The sequence below is a fragment of the Mchenga conophoros genome, linkage group LG23 (genome assembly GCF_057382185.1).
Source record: "Mchenga conophoros isolate Kocher_MC1m ecotype Shallow Benthic linkage group LG23, M_conophoros_male_GT1.1, whole genome shotgun sequence".
Taxonomy (NCBI): Eukaryota; Metazoa; Chordata; class Actinopteri; order Cichliformes; family Cichlidae; genus Mchenga; species Mchenga conophoros.
Genome location: NC_140547.1, coordinates 29013581 through 29033264, shown reverse-complemented (window position 1 = coordinate 29033264; position 19684 = coordinate 29013581). Strand labels below are relative to the sequence as shown.

Below are 19684 nucleotides of genomic sequence, written 5' to 3'. Positions count from 1 at the left end.
AGGTGCCGTCCTCCAGTGGAAGCGCTATTCTTCCGGCCAGAGCCACCGGACGGAGGCGCCGCGCTGGTGGAAGTCCTGGGACTCTTTCTTTTTAGCTTCCGCTCCTCCATAACTTCATGTTACGGTGCCACTTGGTGAGCTGACCGGACTGGATAGGTAAAAGACGAAAAGCTGACAGGTTGGACTGTAAATCAAAGCCCAGCCCTGTGGCTAACCGTACAGAATCAGCCTGGCAGGGCAGGCAGGCTCCGTACAAACCGATGGCTTTCGTGACTAAGCTAACGCTAGCTCAGGAGCTAGCTACTCGGCTAACCTTCAAACTTCTGACACGGCGTTTAAGCCACACAGCACAAACATAAGCCGATAGATATATTTACTCCCAGTAGCAGCTGAGAAGGGTATACGTTACTTCTGTTCGTGACAGGTTGTCCACTAGATTAAAACATTTGAAAATTCATAGTAATTTCCGAATGTACCCCGCAGGTTAGGTGGCTAGCTTGCAGGTCCAAACTCTTGAAAACTTCCTGTTTTGGTAGGACGCAACGGAGCAGATTGGGGCCGAATTCCAAACCATAACGCTTCACGGCCACTATCCATAGTCAAATTACTAAGTAAAACATGCTAAATCGTGTTACACAACAACGTGGTGCCAATCAAATACAAGCAAAGCTTTATAAAAGCACAAATATACTTACTTTTGAATAAAATAATTTTTTTGACCTTCTCTGTAGAGTCCTCCTGAGGCCACCAGGGCTGCATTCCATTATAGTTTGATATGCTCTCACCGATTTTAGTACTATTTGTTCCTTGAATATTTACAAGACATTTAATATCATTCTTAAAATTAATTTCATTTTAAATGTACTTTATTAATTTCGAACATTTATTTTAGTTGTTATTTGTGAAGTTTTATATGTGAATGCTTGTTTTTATGCATTCAGAAAGAGGAATTTCTTCTTTCTTTCATGTTATTTTTTATATTAAGCACATTTTATGTAATTATTTTAAGTATAACTCTGCAGACTCGGTTATTAATTTCGTTTGAGTGAGCTAACTATGGGTATTATAGGTAGCTTAAAACTAAACTAGACTACAAAAAAGGAAAAAATAATTGAACTGATGTGGAGAGGTTGGAAAGCTAACTAAAACAAAGTAAAAAATATAGAGGAAATATAGTTCATTTTAGTATCTGTTAGTTTGGTAAAAAAAAAATTATTACAGCTTCCTTGATGAGGCATTAATGGACATGATTATCGAGAAGACAAGATGTCTACAAGACTGCGAGTCAACTGCTTTTAAAAAGTTGTCTGTTATTATAGTAACTCTGGAGCTAAGAGAGGAACATCACCAAGCAACATCTCCTCTACTTTGACTTCAGTGTAGTTGCGTAAAGCAACCACAAGAGAGCGATAGGTGAACACCTAATAATGATGCCCTGCCTTTCCCCTTTTCTTAATTAGGAATTCTTTGCTGATAAACATAATGAAAAGAGGCTCTTTGTACACTTTAGTTGTGCATATTTTCACAAATATAAACGAAATTAAAAAAACCCGCTTAACTGAATTCCAGACAGACTATTCAACTTTTTATTGGCAACGCCAAATATTTTGCACTCAGTGAGCATCCGAGTGTGTGTGTGTTTAGAGGTGTGTATGCAATGCTATTCCAGTCCTAGTCTTGAATAGCTTCATTAATAGCTGATTTTATTCACTTTTACTGGAACATAATGAAGAAAAAAAACCCAACAAATTCCTCTGATTTTCGGCATTTGCGATTGCATTGCTGTCCCTCACTTGTATTGATAAGCTGGCCTTTGTGTTACTCAGTAGAGAGAGAGAGAGGGAGGAAAAAAAGGTAATTCAGGAAGAGGGAAAAAACAACAACAGATAAATGCTTAATGTGAATTACAAAATGAATTTCAGTTTGCATCTAAAAACCCTAACTTCCTGCCAAAGGGGTCAAGTTAAAAGTATGACCCAATGAGGATATTTGAAATATCAGACTGTTATATGCTCTTAAAAGATGTGTTTTTCACCCCCACCCCCTGTTAAATGGCTGGGGCTGAATTCTGTGTGACACATCAGGCAACCCGCAGATGTTTTTCTGATCTTGAGCCTCTTGATTTAAAGCTCAGGAAATGACGCACCGTAGATGCGTTGATGCAAACACAGGCTGTAGATCAACCTCGCTGACGCTAATATTCCATTCACGCACATTAACTAGATTTATTATATTTAAAACTGTAGCTCAATTGCACCATGGAAAGGCCCAGTGCGCTGTTTTAAGTCTGCTCAATCCTTCCAGCTCCTCTCCATTAGTTCCAGTTCCAACATCAGCTTTCCTCATAACTGTTTTTTCACAGCGATCGATAATCAAAAAAAGTGAAACAAAATTCTCAGAATTCTGGAAAACTACCTGGCGTGGAAAATGAACTTGAGCTGGTGGGTAATTTTCTCTCTCTCCCTCTTCCCATTCCCTCCATCCTCGCTGCTCGAGTGTGTGTTTACTGCGTGACAGTGGCAGAGTGAGTTGAACCAGGATAAAACGTTACAGATGAAAACATTTAGACTGTCGCGTCCACGCAGCCATTAAGTTAGCAGATCCACACACACACACATATATGCACACACGCATGCACCTATCTCTCATCAGTAATTGCAGTGTAGGTGCTGTTTGGAGAGCTAGCTACTAGTTACAGCCAGTTCATTCTTTTCTCGTGTGCACGCCTGCTTGAATATGCATTGGATTGTAAATGAATGACAACTCGTTTAATTACACGCTCGCTCTTATTCCTAATTCTAAGTTAGCAGGTCTTTTTTCCCCGATGTGGCGTTATTCGGGAATTCTGTCAGACAGACTGTCCCTATTAAAGGCTACAGTCTGGGATTGCAACAGATTTCAGTTAAGCTGATATGTGACTGCGTTTAATAAGAAGAGCTACACAACCTCATTTCAGTTATCCGTGTTTTATGAAGTTATTACTTCACTAAAATAAAAAGTCTCTCTCTTTTTTTCCTCCGAGGACCTGACCCATAATCAATGCAGAATATACACTGATGTTATATCAATCAGGAATAAAAGCATGAAGGACGTTCTGTTGTTTGTATTCATGCTCCGCGCACATCCGTGTTCGATACTGCATGTCCCCCAATGTGACAGGACACACATGAGACTTGTAGGCAAGACACTTTGTGTGTGTGTTTTCATTCCTGCAGCTGTAACCCAAAATAAGGCGTTTAAAAACAAACAAATGTCTTCATTAATACAGACACACTTGACCCAAGTGTTTTCTATTAAAAAAAGATGAAATTTATATCGTTCTTGGTCTAGTGTATGAATAAATGTTCTGTGTGTGAGGGAGCTGGACATCTCGTCCTTGTCTTCTATTTGTCTTCCATACAAGGACAGGGATCAACGTGCACACAGTCACATAAACAACACGTGCAGTCTGGGATTGGCTGAGAGGAACGAGGAAGAGATAAGAAATGAGAATTTCTTAAAAAGTAATTTTTTTTCAGTTTTCTTCAGTAGAAATATTAAAGCACTGTGGATGTGATGCTGAGTATCCGATCACTTGGAATCACTTACACACTAAAAAGGATCAAAACAGGGACTAATCGGGCAAAAAAAATGGCTTTAAACTGTTCTCAACATGTCTGCGATGTATGTATGGAAGACGATTAGAGCCGCTGAAAATAATATGGCTCATGATTCTGGCTTTTCTTTCTTTTTCTTTTTTTTTTACATAGTTCTGATTTTTTTAAAAGTCAGAATTCTGACTTCAGTCTCTGGATTCTGAATTTCTTTAATAGTTCTGAGAAAAAACAATTGTAATTAAAGATTAAAGAAACATTTCAGGGAAGAAATGCCTAATCTCAGAATTTAGCCTTTTTTTCTAGTTTGGAGAAAATATATTATTAAAGTGGAATCTGGGGGGGGGGGGTTCAGAATTAATTTTTCCACTCAGAATTCTCAATCAAGGGATGACCTAAATATTATATATGTATTTTTTGTTTGTATTTCAGTGGCTGTAATCCTCTTCTGTACGTATGAGGTCAGGCATTAATGCTGGTAGTAACCTCATGCCCTATTTTTTTATTGTACTCTCCTGCTACATCGAATAATACAAATAATAATAATAATAATGATAAATACATTTTTTACTGAGTAAGCGATAATTTCAGAAACATGTTGATTAATCTTGGTCAGTAAGGATGTAAAAGCAAGCTCAAACACCTGACACATGAGTGTTAACTACCAAAATATGAGCTTTAAGAAAAGATTTTGAAACCAAATGTGTTAAAGTTGAGACAGAATCTATTTTATCCGTCGATTTTTCACAAAGATGCACAGGCAGTTTAAACAGTATGTTCGAGTTTGAGAAAATTGTTAATTTTGAGTGATTGTTTATGTGTATTATATTTGTGCATATTGGACAACATACATGGATACGGATGTATGTGTGATAGCAACAGGCCCTTCAGCTGCATTAGCGTGTAACAATTAAAAAACAATCATTGGAAAAAGCTCTAGGTGAGAAATCAGTTCAAGGACTTATTAAAACCGATCAGATAAAAGATAATTGATTTTATTAAGAACTTAACAAAATAAACTCTGAACATCTAAATGGTCTAAAACCAGCTTTGTGATGTATATTAGTAATAAAGAGGTGTTCATTTTTGTTCACATAACTAGAATCCTCATATAGTGGACTAAAGATGTAAGAGGAAGGTCCTGGAAAGAGAATTTTGGATCTAAAAGACTGCAGTTAAATGCCTTATGTAGGAGGTGCTGACTGTAAAATGTTGCTCCAAGAGTCTCTAATATTTAATATTTCATTTATTTATTATATAAGTCAATCAGGATCTCACTAATTCCACCCAATTTTCATCTGAGACACTTTGGTCATGCCGCATATCCTGGTATCTCCTCCTAAACTTCCGTCTCCCCCTGATTGAGTTCTTCCCCCTCTCCTCCTTCCTCTTCTTCCCTCCCTCCCCCCTCTACCCACTGGCCTCTTCCTGTCCTCCTCTCACCACTCTGTAGAGGGTCCAAGTGACATTTGGCTGTCCCCTGCCTCGAGGGGGTCCAGGAGATGCAGACGTTTTTGGCAGGCAGGCACAGGGAAGCCTAGGGGTCCTGACGGGGACTCCTGGACTAAGAAGAGAAAAAAAGTACACATCATAAAATGCACCCACAGTCAGGAACACACATACGCACTTGGGGTGCACATGCAAAAGCTAGCTAATGCGCAAACAGGGGAGAGCTGACACGTGTTAATGTGTATGCACACTCGTGCACCCACCCATCAAAAACATGTAATGAAGGCACAGTGGATGGTAAATGTGAGAAGGCGAGGGAAGCTGCCCCCTGGGATTTGAACTGTTAAACTACTGAGTTTTCCCAACTGCTTCCATTCCCTGTCTTAGTTAGGATTAGATCCTTATTTAACAAGGCCTGTATGCTGGTAGTTATATGGGATATGTGATAAAACAAGGACATTTCTGCCTAACTATGTTTTTATCCAAGTGCCAAACATACTTTGATATGAAGATACATTTATTTACGATTTAAAAATGCTTAAAAAGAAGTATAAAGTTCTGTAACATTGGCTGAGCGAACATTCCGGTTAAGATCGAATCGGTCAGACTGTCCTTGTTTCCAGGTTGTCAAACACGGACAATGACCAGAGATGGGCAGTAACGCGCTACTTGTAACGCGTTACTGTAATCTGATTACTTTTTTCGAGTAACGAGTAAAGTAAGGGATTACTATTGCAAAAACGGTAATTAGATTACCGTTACTTTCTCGTAGGAACGCTGCGTTACTGCGTTACTAAAACCGTGATTTTTTGCGAGAATGTCTCATGACAATGACGTAAGTGAGTGCGACGGCTGTGGTAGCTCGTGTGTCAATAATAGAAAACATGGAGCGAGGGATAGAATACGATCGTGCAGCATTTAATACTTGGAAATACCGACATTACTTTGAATTTGACTCTTTAAAAAGCGACAAAAACATAAGCGTACGTTGTACACTCTGCATCGGAAGAAAACTTTTTTCTACGTCGAAAAATTCCACTTCCAACCTGAGCAAGCACCTAGCACGCTGCCACAAGAATGTTAAATTGACAGAAAACCCCCAGGATCCCCTCACTGACGTGACCGCTGTGGCTACCACATCTACTTCCACCGGGCAAACCTCAGATGGACCCACTCCTGCTAAACAGGTTAAACTAGACATAAGAGCGACAGGACTTAGTGCCGCTGAACTGAAGAAGCTCGTCGCTGCCTATATCGTCGAGGACATGTTGCCGATTTCCACTGTTGACTCTGAATCATTCCGACGCATCGTAGAAAAAATACCAACTAAAAGTGGTGTCAAGCTGCCCCAGAGAAAGTCATTTGTAGGATACCTTGAGAGAGAATATGACAAAATGAACTCTAACTTGAAGGCTACACTCGAAGAGGCAGAGTTTGTTTCCACCACTGCTGACATCTGGACGGTAAATAATAAAAGTTTTATGGGTGTAACAGTTCACTGGATTAATTCCACATTACAACGCAACAAGGCCGCTCTAGCATGCAAGAGAATTAGAGGCAGCCATACCTATGATGTAATTGGAGCAGAGATTGAAGAAATCCATTCATCATATGGACTACAAGGCAAAGTTATTGCCACTGTAACGGATAATGCATCCAATTTTGCCAAAGCATTCAGAGTATGTCAGCCCTGTCATTTGGAGTCTGAATCTGAAAATGAAGAAGGTGATGACGAGGAACCGACCTTTACTGATGTCATAGAAGCTCTTTCAGCTGCTTCTGGTGATGCACAGTTTAGCCTCCCTCCACACTACAGATGTGCATCGCACACAATTAACTTGATTTCAACAAGCAATGTTGACAAACATCTAAATTCCTGTGCAGACACCAAGGCTGTATATAGGAGTAGCATTGCAAAATGTTCTGCTCTTTGGACTAAAGCAAGTCGATCAACATTAGCCTCTGAACAGGTGGAGGAAGTCAGTCGGAGGAAACTAATGGTACCGACATCCACAAGGTGGAATTCCCTGTATGAGGCCATTTCTAGAATCATCACAATTCCCTTGAATGAACTTAATCCCCTGTGTGTAAAACTGGGAATCAAGTGCCTTAATGAAAGGGAGTACCAGTTCTTGAAAGAGTACTGTACTGTGATGAAGCCCCTGACAGTGGCTCTGGACATCTTACAAGGGGATGAGTGCACCTACGGGGCTTTACTGCCAACACTCACAAGCCTGATGTCAAAGACGCTTGCCCTGAAAGATGACCTCTCTAGAATGACAGCCAGCCTTCCAGATGTCATTGTAAAGGTAAGATTATTATTAATTGCTTTGGTTGGATTTGTTAAATTTATTATACCATTCACAGTGGGTGGATGTTATACTTTGTTTTAAGCAGCGGGTACAATTATTAAAATGATAGAATAAAAGACCAAGTATTCACCCCTTGTTAAATATCAGGGACATTGATCATCATTAATCATGAATATTAATCATAATATCAACAAAAGCCTCAGCCAAAATTAAATCTCATACAGTATTGATAATAGAAAATATAGATGGTTTAGAGCTGTAAAGCCCACAAAATAATGACAATAGGTAATTATATAGTAAAATAATTTTATTCTTAGATGCATCATATTGTATGTTACAGGCCATCAAGACTCGTTTTGATGCTGTTCTGGACAGCCAAGAAGGACTTCTCGCAGTGGCCACTTGTCCCAAGTTTAAACTTCGTTGGCTGAGAGATGAGCGTAGGAGAGAGTATGTGAAGGAGCTCCTGATAACAGAGTGTCGTAAAGCTGCTCCTGCAACTGAGAACACTAATGTGTCCCAAATCCCAGCCAGCCCAGCCGAAATGGACTTTTTTGAATTTCAGAATCAGCCCACAGAAAGCTTCTCAGCAGAAAAAGAAGTAACTGACTTTTTAAGGTCAGGCTATGAGCTTGAGATTCTGAATCAGTTCCCAAATCTCAAAAAGATGTACATGAAATACAACAGTCCAACTCCATCCAGTGCACCAGTGGAACGGCTGTTCAGTTTAGGTGGATTGGTGCTTTCCCCAAAAAGGAACAGAATGTCTGATAGAAGGTTTGAGAAGCTTCTGCTGATGCGATATAACCACTGTTTCAGTCCAAAAGAAAACAATAAAACATAGGTCTTTTTCAGGGTTGCCACAAACTGAGACTGGATTAACAGCCTAAATGTAGCATGCAATAGCATTTTCTGTTTTTGTAATCTCAATATTATGCCTCTCTGCACTTTACTAACTGTTAAAAGATGTTATTGTTAATTTTATTTATTTTATTTACTTATTTTTTGCTGTATTTATATGAAAGGATGTGTGTGTGTATACACAAAAATAATTTATGTTATATGCTGGAGTATGCAGAAATATAGTTTAAGCCTTTATTTTCTTAAAATATGGTGTAATGTGCAGAAATATGTTCAAATGTTAAACAAATTTATTAAAGTCAAAGACTGTTGAATTTAATTTAATTTTTGTTTGATGCACTGTTTATAAAGTTAAGATTAAAAGTAATAAACAATTTTTTAAAAAGACACTTTTCCATTTGATTCACTTTTATATGATGGATTATGCAGAAAAAATAGAATTGGCCCAAAAGGTCTATTGCTTTATCACGCATTCAGGTAGTGTATCATGTTTTTTAAAAGTAACTAAGTAACTAAGTAATTAATTACTTTTGAAAATAAGTAATAAGTAAAGTAACGGGATTACTTTTTTTGAGAAGTAATCAGTAATCAGTAACTAATTACTTTTTTCAAGTAACTTGACCAACACTGACAATGACTTCTCAGAGACATGAGCAAGGTCACTCACCACACTGTGGCACCGGTTCTGGATCCAAATCATATTTTTCTAAATCTAAAAATAGTGTTTTTTTGATCTCTAAGCCAGAAAACCAAAGCAGAATAAAGTGTCCAAATGGGACATGAAGCACAGTCTCCTGGTTAAAACACTTGTGACAGATTCAGACTTAAAGGATCATTTTTAGTCTTTTCCAAAGTTTTCAGGCAGACTTGGTTATATTACAGAAAAAAGGCCATTTGTTCATTTACACTTACTAAAAATGAAAACGTTTTCCACTCCAAAACAAGTGTGGTGCATTGCAACTTACAATGCACCAGATTTTAGTTTGAGCTTTTAAAGATTCAAAGTTTCTACTGCGCTGTACTTCCTGTAAGCTAAGAATCTGACTGGGAGGCAGAGCAGATGAATACTTTAACAGAATTCAAAGTAAGACTCAACAATGGGCAAAACCCCTGTATGACTTTAAAACACAGAACTGATGGGGAAACAGCAACAGGTGTGCAGGTGAATTGCGCAGCTGGGTGGGTGTAACAGGAGCTGAAATGACATGCAAGGGATATTTTGGATTGTGAACACACAAAGGTATAATGAAACATTGTAGCACATATGTGAAGTACCTGTGAACCCTTATTTATCTTTTACTAAGTCTGGGAGAAGCCCTTTAGTTGGTCTACTGTCTGAAACAAGCTATTTTATCTTGTCTGCCTTTAAGGCCACCCTCCCTTTAAGGGTGTTTTCACATCTGCGCTGTTTAGTCTGTTTAAATCATTCTCTGGCTTAGTGTTGCTCATTTGTGCAGATGTGAACACTGTAATTGTAGTTGGGTGTCGAACAAAACAACCACGCCTAGATGGTCTCTGTCTGGTTCTAAATGATGATCTGACATCGATCCGAGCCAGCTACCAGGTGTACGCTGCAAGTCTGAACTAAACTAAAAATACCCTAAGACTACCTGTCACTTCCAAACAACTGGTGTTGAACAGTAGGTGGGACAGGCTTTTGTCCTCTCAGCCAAAGCTCTGTGCTCGAAATGACCCACAGAATCACATAATCAAGAGTGAAAAAAACTCTAAACTTATTGTTCAGAGGAATCTGAAGCCTGACCCGAAGCCTTTTGAGCTTCTATATACACTGACCACACTATTTGAGGTCAGTGAGGATCCAGCCCTGTAGCAGTATACAGTATGACAGAAAGAATAGAAGTAGCCACTAATACTGTGTATTAGTGGCTACTGTAATACTTTACAGTAGCCACTACAGTATTAGTGGCTACTATAGAATCAAGCTTCTGCTGCTGGTTTATGGTTTTGGGGCTCTGGTATTCTTACTTCTTCCAAACCACAGCCCCATTTTTCCCCTCATTAAAACTTGTAATTGTCAGAAGTGATGCTGACTCGACTGACATCAGTTGAGGCAATTTTATCAGATTTCTTTGAGCTCCCTCTGGAGCTCTAAACAAAGTATCCAAAGGAGGCCAAAGAAAGAGAAAACATGAGTTGCTGGGATGGACAGTTCTGGTGGTGTGGCTGTCCTCTCCCATCACTCGTGTACCTCTGAGACCACTCATCTGTCTATTTTCCCTCTCCACTCTCCTCTGTCTCCCGGGTCTCTTCAGAGAGATAATACGCTGGTCATCAGGGGAGCAACAGAGCGAGGGGAGATGGAGATGCAGGACTAATTGCGGGGTGTCGTAGCTCAGCGGCGCGGCACTGCCCACTGTTTTGGCTCAGCCGTAATTACCTGGTAGTCACAGATGTTTCGTGCCATTGTTGAATGCCCAGACAGAGAGGAAGGGATAGATAGATGGACGGAGAGGTGGGGGAAACAGAAAGAGGGAGTGTGGTTTCGCCAGCCAGCTGCAAACTTCTGCACACGAGCAAAGAAACAGCTACCAGACACTTTCTCTCTCTCTCTCTGCATTTATTCATCCATCTTTTTTCTTTTTTACCCATTCTTTTATTCATCTCTTTCAATCCATTATCAAAGCAACCCTTTTATATTTGCACCTTGAGTGTTGATGGGTGATAATAATTCTTTTTGTGCATGTGTGTGTGCGGGGTGCAGCCTTCCCACTGAGGCAGAACAAAGTAGCGTAATAACTCAGACACTGAGCTGACCCTCTCTGCCGCTCTCAAGTACACTTAATGGAGGTGTGTGTGTGTGTGTGTGTGTGTGTGTGTGTGTGTGTGTGTGTGTGTGTGTGTCTGAGCATGCATGTGCATCGTGAGTGTGTCTGTCCGTCTGCTGGATTTGAATATGACTGCACTTGCATGTGCATACTTGACAGTGTGTGTGTGTGTATGTGTGTGTGTGTGTGTGTGTGTGTGGATCCCTGTGTGTGAATGTATCCTGTTCTCCAGTGTGTGTGTTCAAATTGCTGATCCCCTCCAGGGGTGAATTGTTATGGCTGCTGTTCTGTTGAAATTACTGTTATTTGTTTCCTTTAAAACAAGCTAATTGCAGCATAGCCGATTGCCGCGCGCATGTGTGTGTGTGTGTGCTTATTCGTGTGTGCGTCAATTTGTTTGCTTCCTTGTTTATTGTTTGTTTGTGTTGCATTGCAGACCCCTCCAATTTCTTTAGCATGGACACATTTTCACTCCGGCGTCAAAACTCATTCTGCTGCAGCTGTTGGGTGGCAATTTGACTTTTTAGCCAATTCTCCCGCCCCATGTTTTTTTAAAAAAAAAAAAACTCTTCTGCTTAACAAAAAGGAAAGGAAATTATGTGCACATAAATTGTATTACAAAAATAAATCTCTCCCTGTGAGAATGAATCAATCACATTTAACTCAGTTCCTTTTTATTAAGTGCTGCAATCATTTACTAAATGGCCTTGTTTGTGCCTTCTGAAGTATTTTTCTTCCCAGTGATAAAACTCTTGTTAAAATACTACTAAAAAGCACTCAACACCTTTTCTTTTTTTTTCTTCTTACGCTTATCCGATTCAGGGTCGCAGGGGTCTGAAGCCTATCCCAGCTGCCAAAGGGTGAAAGGCAGGGTACTCCTTAGACAGGCTTCCACTCTGTCACAGGGCTAACACAGACAGACAGACACCATTCAGACTCATATTCACAGCTCACCCATACATGTCTTTGGACTGTGGGAGGAAGCTGAAAACACGCAGACTCAACACAGAAAGACCCAAGACGAGACTCAAACTATGGACCTTTTCTGTGCTCCCGCTTCCACAGACCCAGACTTTCTTGTCCTTAAAAAACTGAGGAAGATGGATTGGAGAAAGATTTTGTGGAAGACACTTCTGACTTGGGTGGAGCGCAGGGCTGGGGTCCTCCATCAATCTGCCAGGTGCTGATTCTGGCCCACAGTTCTAAGGAGGGTAGCTTTGCACAGTTTCCAGACTCGACGGCAGCGTTACAGATCATGCTGGATGGAGGATCCCACTGCTTCTCCCTCCTGGACTAGAAATAGAGAAGGTTGACAAAGCCTGGCTGCAGAAGACATCCATCAAGGCTCCGAGCTCCAGGAAGCAGAGTTGGGGGAAACTACATGTTTTAAAGCAACTTCAAGCTCTTGATTTGCTCTTGCTGGTGGTTGAGAGCTGTTCTTATTTCTAGTTGCAGCTGCATATTCTGCCAAATTCTTATTTAGGAATAGCCACAAAAAAGTGTTGAGGGTGATGGTGTGACTTATCCTGTGATACCAGGCAAATTTTGTGGTGTGGGCCCAATGGATAACTCACGAGTGGACTGAAGAGGAGATGATCCAACAGAGTCACGGTCCAGTTTAACTTAGAAGTCATCTTCGGAGGAAAACTGACAGTAAAGAGCATCAGGTTTCATCAGGGAACCGGGACAGTGAGATCTGAATCTGAATCTCCCGAAGAAAGATTTAGAAGTTGAGGTGAATGTGGTGAGCAGTGTAGCTGCCTGGCTTTAATTCCACATGAATCTCCTGTAGAAGTTGAAGAATCCAAGAAATTATTTTAGTTCTTTGCCTCTCTGCCACTGACACCTCAGGGTCCCGCTTGTTCGCTCTTGAAAATGTATCCAAGGATATATCTAAATTGACACTTCCCATCTTTGACAAGTCAGAGACAGATCAGCACTGACAGAATAGGTACTCATGGTCTGTTTTATGGAGAACATGAAATGCTGAGACCAGAAAGGGAAGGCAAAAAGGAGCAGGAGGCAGAGACCGAGAGGCTACTCACCTGAGCATGTTAGCATAAATAGTCAATAATCACAGCTCATGTCCAAATTGAGACCCGGTAAAAGTTTGACTTGTTAGCAATTATAATTACTATACTTTAATATTTACTAATTAGAAATTAATACAATGCAAAAATGAAGTATTGAATTAGCTAAACTGAAATCTTAACCTGACGATTGTGGTATTTGAAAAGTCACCAGATCCTGAGGCAGGAACTCTATATTTTAAATTGATTTCAAATGTATATCAAAACATTGATAACTACAATATTTGCACTCAGACAGTAATGTCAAGCAGATGCAGTGTGCATTTAAATATGTGATATAATGAAAGAGACTGGGGAGGAGAGAGCAGCAACAATGAAAAAAAGAAAGTGTTGAGTGGGTTAAGCATGTGTGTGCATGTGTGTGTCAGTGTTAAGTGGGACATCTCAGACAGACAGGCCATCCTCTAACAGGCACCCTTCTCTGCCAGGCAGGTGAGCCAGTGTCTCTTTATCTGTCTCTTTCTCACATACACGCGCCTCTGCCAGCTCCTTCACGTCCCCCTGTGCCAGGTATGTCTACGTGCCGTCTTTGTGTGCGAATGAAAGCGTGGCAGATCTGACGAGGAAGAAAACACACACACGCACACACATTCTCACGGGGGGGAAGAGAAGGGACGAGAAGAGGAGAGGGAGAAGAAGAGGTGGCTTCGCCTTCCCTCTCATCCCTCAGTCCAACACTTCTCCTCCTTTCGTTTGGTTCCATTCGATCGTCAGTTCTTTCCGTTTTGTGCCGTTCCATGTGCTGCTGCTCTGTCTCTGCCTCCACTCTTCTCCTGTCCTCTCTTTCTTTGCGCTCCATCCTTTTTCTCCCCCATCGCATCGCTCTCTTTCTTTCCCATCCATCCCCTCTTTCTCCTCGCCTCGTTCCAGTTTCCAAGTGCTTGGACCGGGGGCTTAGTGCTCCGGTCACTGCTCAGGGAGTACGGTGAGCTAAAGTAGGCTCAGAGTAGAAGAACATCACACACGCAAGCGCACACTTGAACAAACAAACACAAACTGGCCCTTTCTCTTGCTCCAATTTCAATTGTGTCTTGTGTGCTACCTACGTATGTCTCTACCTTCTCCAGATCCCAAAGCTTATCAGTACACGCAGCCTAGAAAGCATTATGAGAACTGGTCTGACATCATACGTATCCAAACACCAAGCATTCAGAGATAAGCCTCCCTGTTCCTATCTCAATCAGTTACTCGCCACTCCAGGCCAAACAAAGTTCAGCACAACAGAAAGGCTCTAAAGTTCAAACCAGCAGAAGAGAAATGCAGCTATTATTGATGCACCTGCAATTAAAAGTTATGACAAAGTAAGTGGAAAAAGTGGCAATGAGTTTGATCTGTTATGTATAGTTGCGCAAACATCTCAAGTTAGAGCATGTGTGGTAGCTCTGCATCAGTCTAGACCTGCAAATCTATCTCATGAGCCGGTATTGAATAAATTTCACTCAAAACTGACTGACAGTTTTTTTTTTCTTCTTTGGCCACCAAAAGCATAGAAAAGCTCCCTGAAAGCCACCATTAATGTGAGTCAAGCAAGTTATCTGCAAGTTTGAAAAAGGATGACTAAAGATTTTCTCCTTCTGCTTGTATTTACTATTTCTGCCTCTTTGTTTTCATCATTTTTACCAACCTCTTCCCTCATCCTCGCCTTCATCATTGCATATTGATTTCATCTAACTCTCCAGGTGTGTGCTGACCTTTCATATGAGGTGCTCGTTCTTCAAGACTTCAAGAGGTGAGAATGATTGATGTCTAATCTTTGATATCCTATGAAGATGTGTGAGCATGTGTGCACAGTGTGCATTTCTATGTGGGTGTGTGGGTGGGTTGCTTAGGACCTCCTACAGTTAAGGAACCAAAGGTCCTCAGGGTATTAGAGCAGGAGATCAGGGAGTCAGCACACACACACATACACAAACACACTTAACTTGTATGAACACATTCATGCACATTGTGGTGTCTCAGCGACCTCTTGGTGAGTTCAGTGGCAAGGCGTGGTGAGAATAGCCGTTTGAACCTCCAGATCTTAAAGATCATAAAAACACACAGACAACCACACACAGATTAATGCTAAAAGAAAGGAACCACTTTGCTTGTGGGGGTTCAGAGGTCTGCCTAACCACAGTTAAGACATTATCTTGTTAAACGTTGGTTGTTACGCTGTCACTGTGATGCAAACACGATACCTTGTTATTACAATGTAAAAATGATCCAACATCATTTTATTATTCCCATAGGAAGAATGCTGTCTCCACACTCAGGTGGTTAAAAAGGATAAAGCTTAAAGAGGTAGTCAGTATTAAAAGTACAATTAAAATAACAAAGTAACAAAAAACAAAGTAAGTAACATAGATTGAGTAAAAAAGTAACAAAATGAAAAAAATAAAAACAACACAAAGTGTTGTAAATAATATTAATTTCAATTCAACTGAATTTTATTTTATTTATATAGCGCCAAACAGGGTTTTAATAGTTTTGCAATTTTCATTAGTTTTTATTTTTATTTAGTTTTGACTTCAGATTTTCAATTTTATATCAGTTTTAATTAGTTTTTACCAATTGTTTGCTAGTTTAGTTTAGTTTTTATTTTTTTGAAAATCCTTAGTTTCAGTTTAGTTTTGATTAGTTTCAGTTATAGTTTTAGTTGTGTTTGCAATAATTAAGTGTAACAAAATCCCAGTTTCATCATATCAGTCATTCTCTTCTGCTTATCCTTGGGTATGTTGCTATTCCAGCTACCATACCCTGCACCCTGGACAGGTCGCCTGTCTGTCACAAGGCTAACACGCAGAGACAGACAACTCACATTCCCACCTATGGGTTCTTTAAATAAATAAATAAAGGCAGATGAACAACCATTGATACCAGGAAACTATAAAATGTATATCTTGGCCCCAATGAGACTATTAACTCTCGCAGCACCGGGTGTTCGTAATTTTGGTCCAAGTGAATTGATAAACTTTTTGAAGGCAATTGACTCACACAGTTATGTAGATGTCCCAGTCCTGTTGTCTCGGGATGCATCACGCTGCCTTGCCTGGGGTTAGCTTCTGTTTTCTGGGGATGAGGGTTGAGTGTGCTCCCTTCTCAAGGTAAGCTAGGTTAGCATTCTTGTGTGAGCTTTTCAAGTGCACTTTAAGGTTTGTGGGATTTTTTTTCCCTTTAGAAATGTCCCTCATAATTTGTCTCTTTCCACTACAAGACACTTGCTTTATCCAAAACACAGTCATATTCAAAGTAATCCCAAATTGGACTCTGGTGCTTTCTCTCAACTGTTCCTGACATGATTCTGCGCGTGGACAGAGCAGCAATACAGACGACTCGACTAACGTACTGCCACCTGCTGGCATAATGAGACAGCAAGAAAAAATCTGTAAACTAAACTTCATTTTCACCCTTGACTATTGTATGACACGCACACATCAATGAAAGCTAAACACATTTTTGCTATAAATTCAGTTAATTTTAGTTAGTTTTGTGAAAACTCATTACAGTTTTAGTTAGTTTTCCTTTTTTTGTCTTTATTTTTATTTCCTTTAACGAAAATGTTTTTTCACTTCTAGTTTTCGTTATTTCGTTAGTTTTCGTTAACGATAATAACCTTGGCGCCAAATCACAACAACAGTCGCCTCAAGGCGCTTTATATTGTAAGGTAGACCAATAATACATACAGAGAAAACCCAACAATCATATGACCCCCTATGAGCAAGCACCTTGGCAACAGTGGGAAGGAAAAACTCCCTTTTAACAGGAAGAAACCTCCAGCAGAACCAGGCTCAGGGAGGGGCGGGGCGGGGCCATCTGCTGCGACAGGTTGGGGTGAGAGAAGGAAGACAGGATAAAAGATATGCTGTGGAAGAGAGACAGAGGTTAATAACAGATATGATTCACGCAGAGAGGTCTATTAACACATAGTGAGTGAGAAAGGTGACTGGAAAGGAAAAACTCAATGCATCATGGGAATCCCCCGGCAGCCTATGTCTATTGCAGCATAACTAAGGGAGGATTCAGGGTCACCTGGTCCAGCCCTAACTATATGCTTTAGCAAAAAGGAAAGTTTTAAGCCTAATCTTGAAAGTAGAGATAGTGTCTGTCTCCTGAATCCAAACTGGAAGCTGGTTCCACAGAAGAGGGGCCTGAAAACTGAAGGCTCTCCCTCTCATTCTACTTTTAAATACTCTAGGAACAACAAGTAGGCCTGCAGTGTGAGAGCAAAGTGCTCTAATGGGGTGATATGGTACTACAAGGTCATTAAGATAAGACGGGGTCTGATTATTTAAGTAACATAAAGTAACAAAAGTAAATAATATAAAGCAATAAAATAAATAAAGTAGTAAAAGTAAGTTATATATTTTTTAATGTATTTGTGCGTGCTCAATCATCCAGGTAAGGAAATCCAAAAAAGTTGATTCTGTTCATCTGGATGTAACGTTTTCAGTGAGATAAATGTTTCGTCACTCATCCAAGGGACTTAAGATGAAATGTTTCAGTTTTTGTGTTATGCCTTTAATATTTACTATAAAAGGTTAAAGAGCAATTTGTGTAATACTAATGTGACATTATTTAACTACGCAAAGTAAAAAGGAAGCGAGACAGAGAGTTATGTAAAAAAAGATGAAGAATAAGGAGGGGTCGACTTACAGTAGGAAGAGGGAGAGATGAAGGAGAAGAGAAGAGTCTTTAATGTGTGTGGGTCTTGTAAGGTCATACAGGGGCTGGGGAGGGAGGGGGAAAGGTTACAGGAAAGGTTACTATGATTTATTTAATCACTGATCCATCAGAAGCAGCCACACACACACACACACACACGCATGTGCACAAACACCACACCGCAACTGTCACATACACACAATTATTTCCAGCTTGCCTTTTTTTCTCCACATCTATGTACCACCTTAATGTTTTTCACATAAAAAAAGAAGATGGAGAGAGAAGGGTGATTTTCTCTTTTACCACCTTGTCAGAGAGAAAAAGAGGAACTAAATTTCATCTAACGGTGCAATAATGGAAAAGTATTAACCTTACAGTGGAACTTTGAAACAACTTATATGATATCTACAAAGGATCTGGGCGATCTACACATTACACTTAAAGAAGCTGCTTGGCAATGGAACCCATGCCATGAAGCTCCTGGTGCCCAGCTATCGTGCTGATGTTAATGACAGAGGCTGAGGTGCTGTTCCTAGACACATATCCTTAGGCTCCCTTACAGTTGATTGTTGAATATCTGGAAGATAGGCTCACAGTGTTGCATGAATTGCCAAAAAACCTTCATACATGGACATTCATAGCAGCTCATGACCCTCTCCTAGAGTCTGGAGTTGCTTAGAGGTTTTATACAGAATAAAATTTACTTTCATGGTACTTACAGCAGCTTACACTGCTAATCACTGTTAATTTCTTCCCCAGCAAACTGACAAATTACATTCTCTTCAGTATTAATTGTGAGGTTTTCAACATACTATATGGACCTAAGCAGATGTTACTACAGAGCGATAGAGCTGATGAGCCACACTATGAGGCTATGGGAAAGAGTTGGTGAAGCTAGATTTAAAAGGAGTGATGGTGAGTGAGCAGCAGTACAGCGCTACAGATGTGATGTTTACTTTGAGAGTGTTGATGGAGAAGTTTAGCGAATGGCAGAAGGATTTACACTCTGTGTGTGGATCTCGAGCAGTTGATAGGATACCAAGAGAGGAACAATGGTGATGCATGAGGAAGTCAGGAGTGACAGAGAACTGGTGCAGGACATGTTTGAGGACAGTGAGACAGAGGTGAGGTAGGTACAGTACGGTAGGAATGACAGATGGCTTCCATGTGGGGGTGGAATTAATCAGGGATTGGCCCTGAGAAACTTTCTTTGCATTGTCCATGGACAGGCTGACAGATGAGGTCACGCTGGAGTTTTCATGACTGTGATGTTTGGATCACAGTAAAAGTAGGGAACAAGCGGAAGAGAGCCTGGAAAGGTGGAGGCATGCTCTGAAGAGAAGAGGAATGAAAATCAGTAGAAGTAAGACAAAACATGTGACTGAATGAGAGGCAGGTGGAAAGGTGAAGCTGCGAGGAGCAACCAGGTCAATCATCCAAAGCAATGGACTGTGCACAAGACAGGTGAAGGAGACAGCATGGTCTGAGTGTGTGGAGATGACTTAGAAAGACGAAGTAACAGACTTGCTTTGGACATGTATAGAGGAGGGATGGTCGATATTTTGGATAAAGGATGTTGAAGATGGAGCTGCCATGCAGGAGGAAAAGAGGAAGACTACAGAGAAGATTCATGAATGTAGAAAAAGACATGTGACAGCGAGGAATACAAGTGATAGGATGAGATGGAGGAAGATGATGTGACGACCTTAAAGGAAGCAGCCGAAAGACGAAGATGAGAAAATATGTATCTGGGCCCTATAATGTTAAAGTTGTCTCTCTAGTTTCAGTGTTTTTGTTACTATGTTTTTGCACCATTAAGTTGTAGGCTAATAAATACTTAAAATAGTAGCTTTACTAAACGTGAAGATTTTAAACAATGGTCCCAAAACCCTTTTTGTTGGTTATTATTTGCTGTGGAGATTAACTCATATTTTTTTCCTGCCAACACA

The 19684-nt window shown here is 40.4% G+C and overlaps 1 protein-coding gene across 1 annotated transcript in view; it reads right to left on the bottom strand.

Moving 5' to 3' along the window:
* The window catches only part of ccdc28a (coiled-coil domain containing 28A), a 1944-nt gene extending 1186 nt beyond the window's left edge, over positions 1-758 (bottom strand). Inside the window, exons 1-2 of the mRNA XM_085264714.1 lie at positions 696-758; positions 1-148 (exon numbers count right to left, since the gene is read on the bottom strand). The exon at positions 1-148 is cut by the window's left edge and continues 45 nt beyond it. Of these exons, the coding sequence (XP_085120840.1) occupies positions 1-110 (110 nt within the window). The 5' untranslated portion in view covers positions 111-148; positions 696-758. The remainder of the gene's footprint in view (positions 149-695) is intronic.
* Positions 759-19684: the final 18926 nt, after the last annotated feature.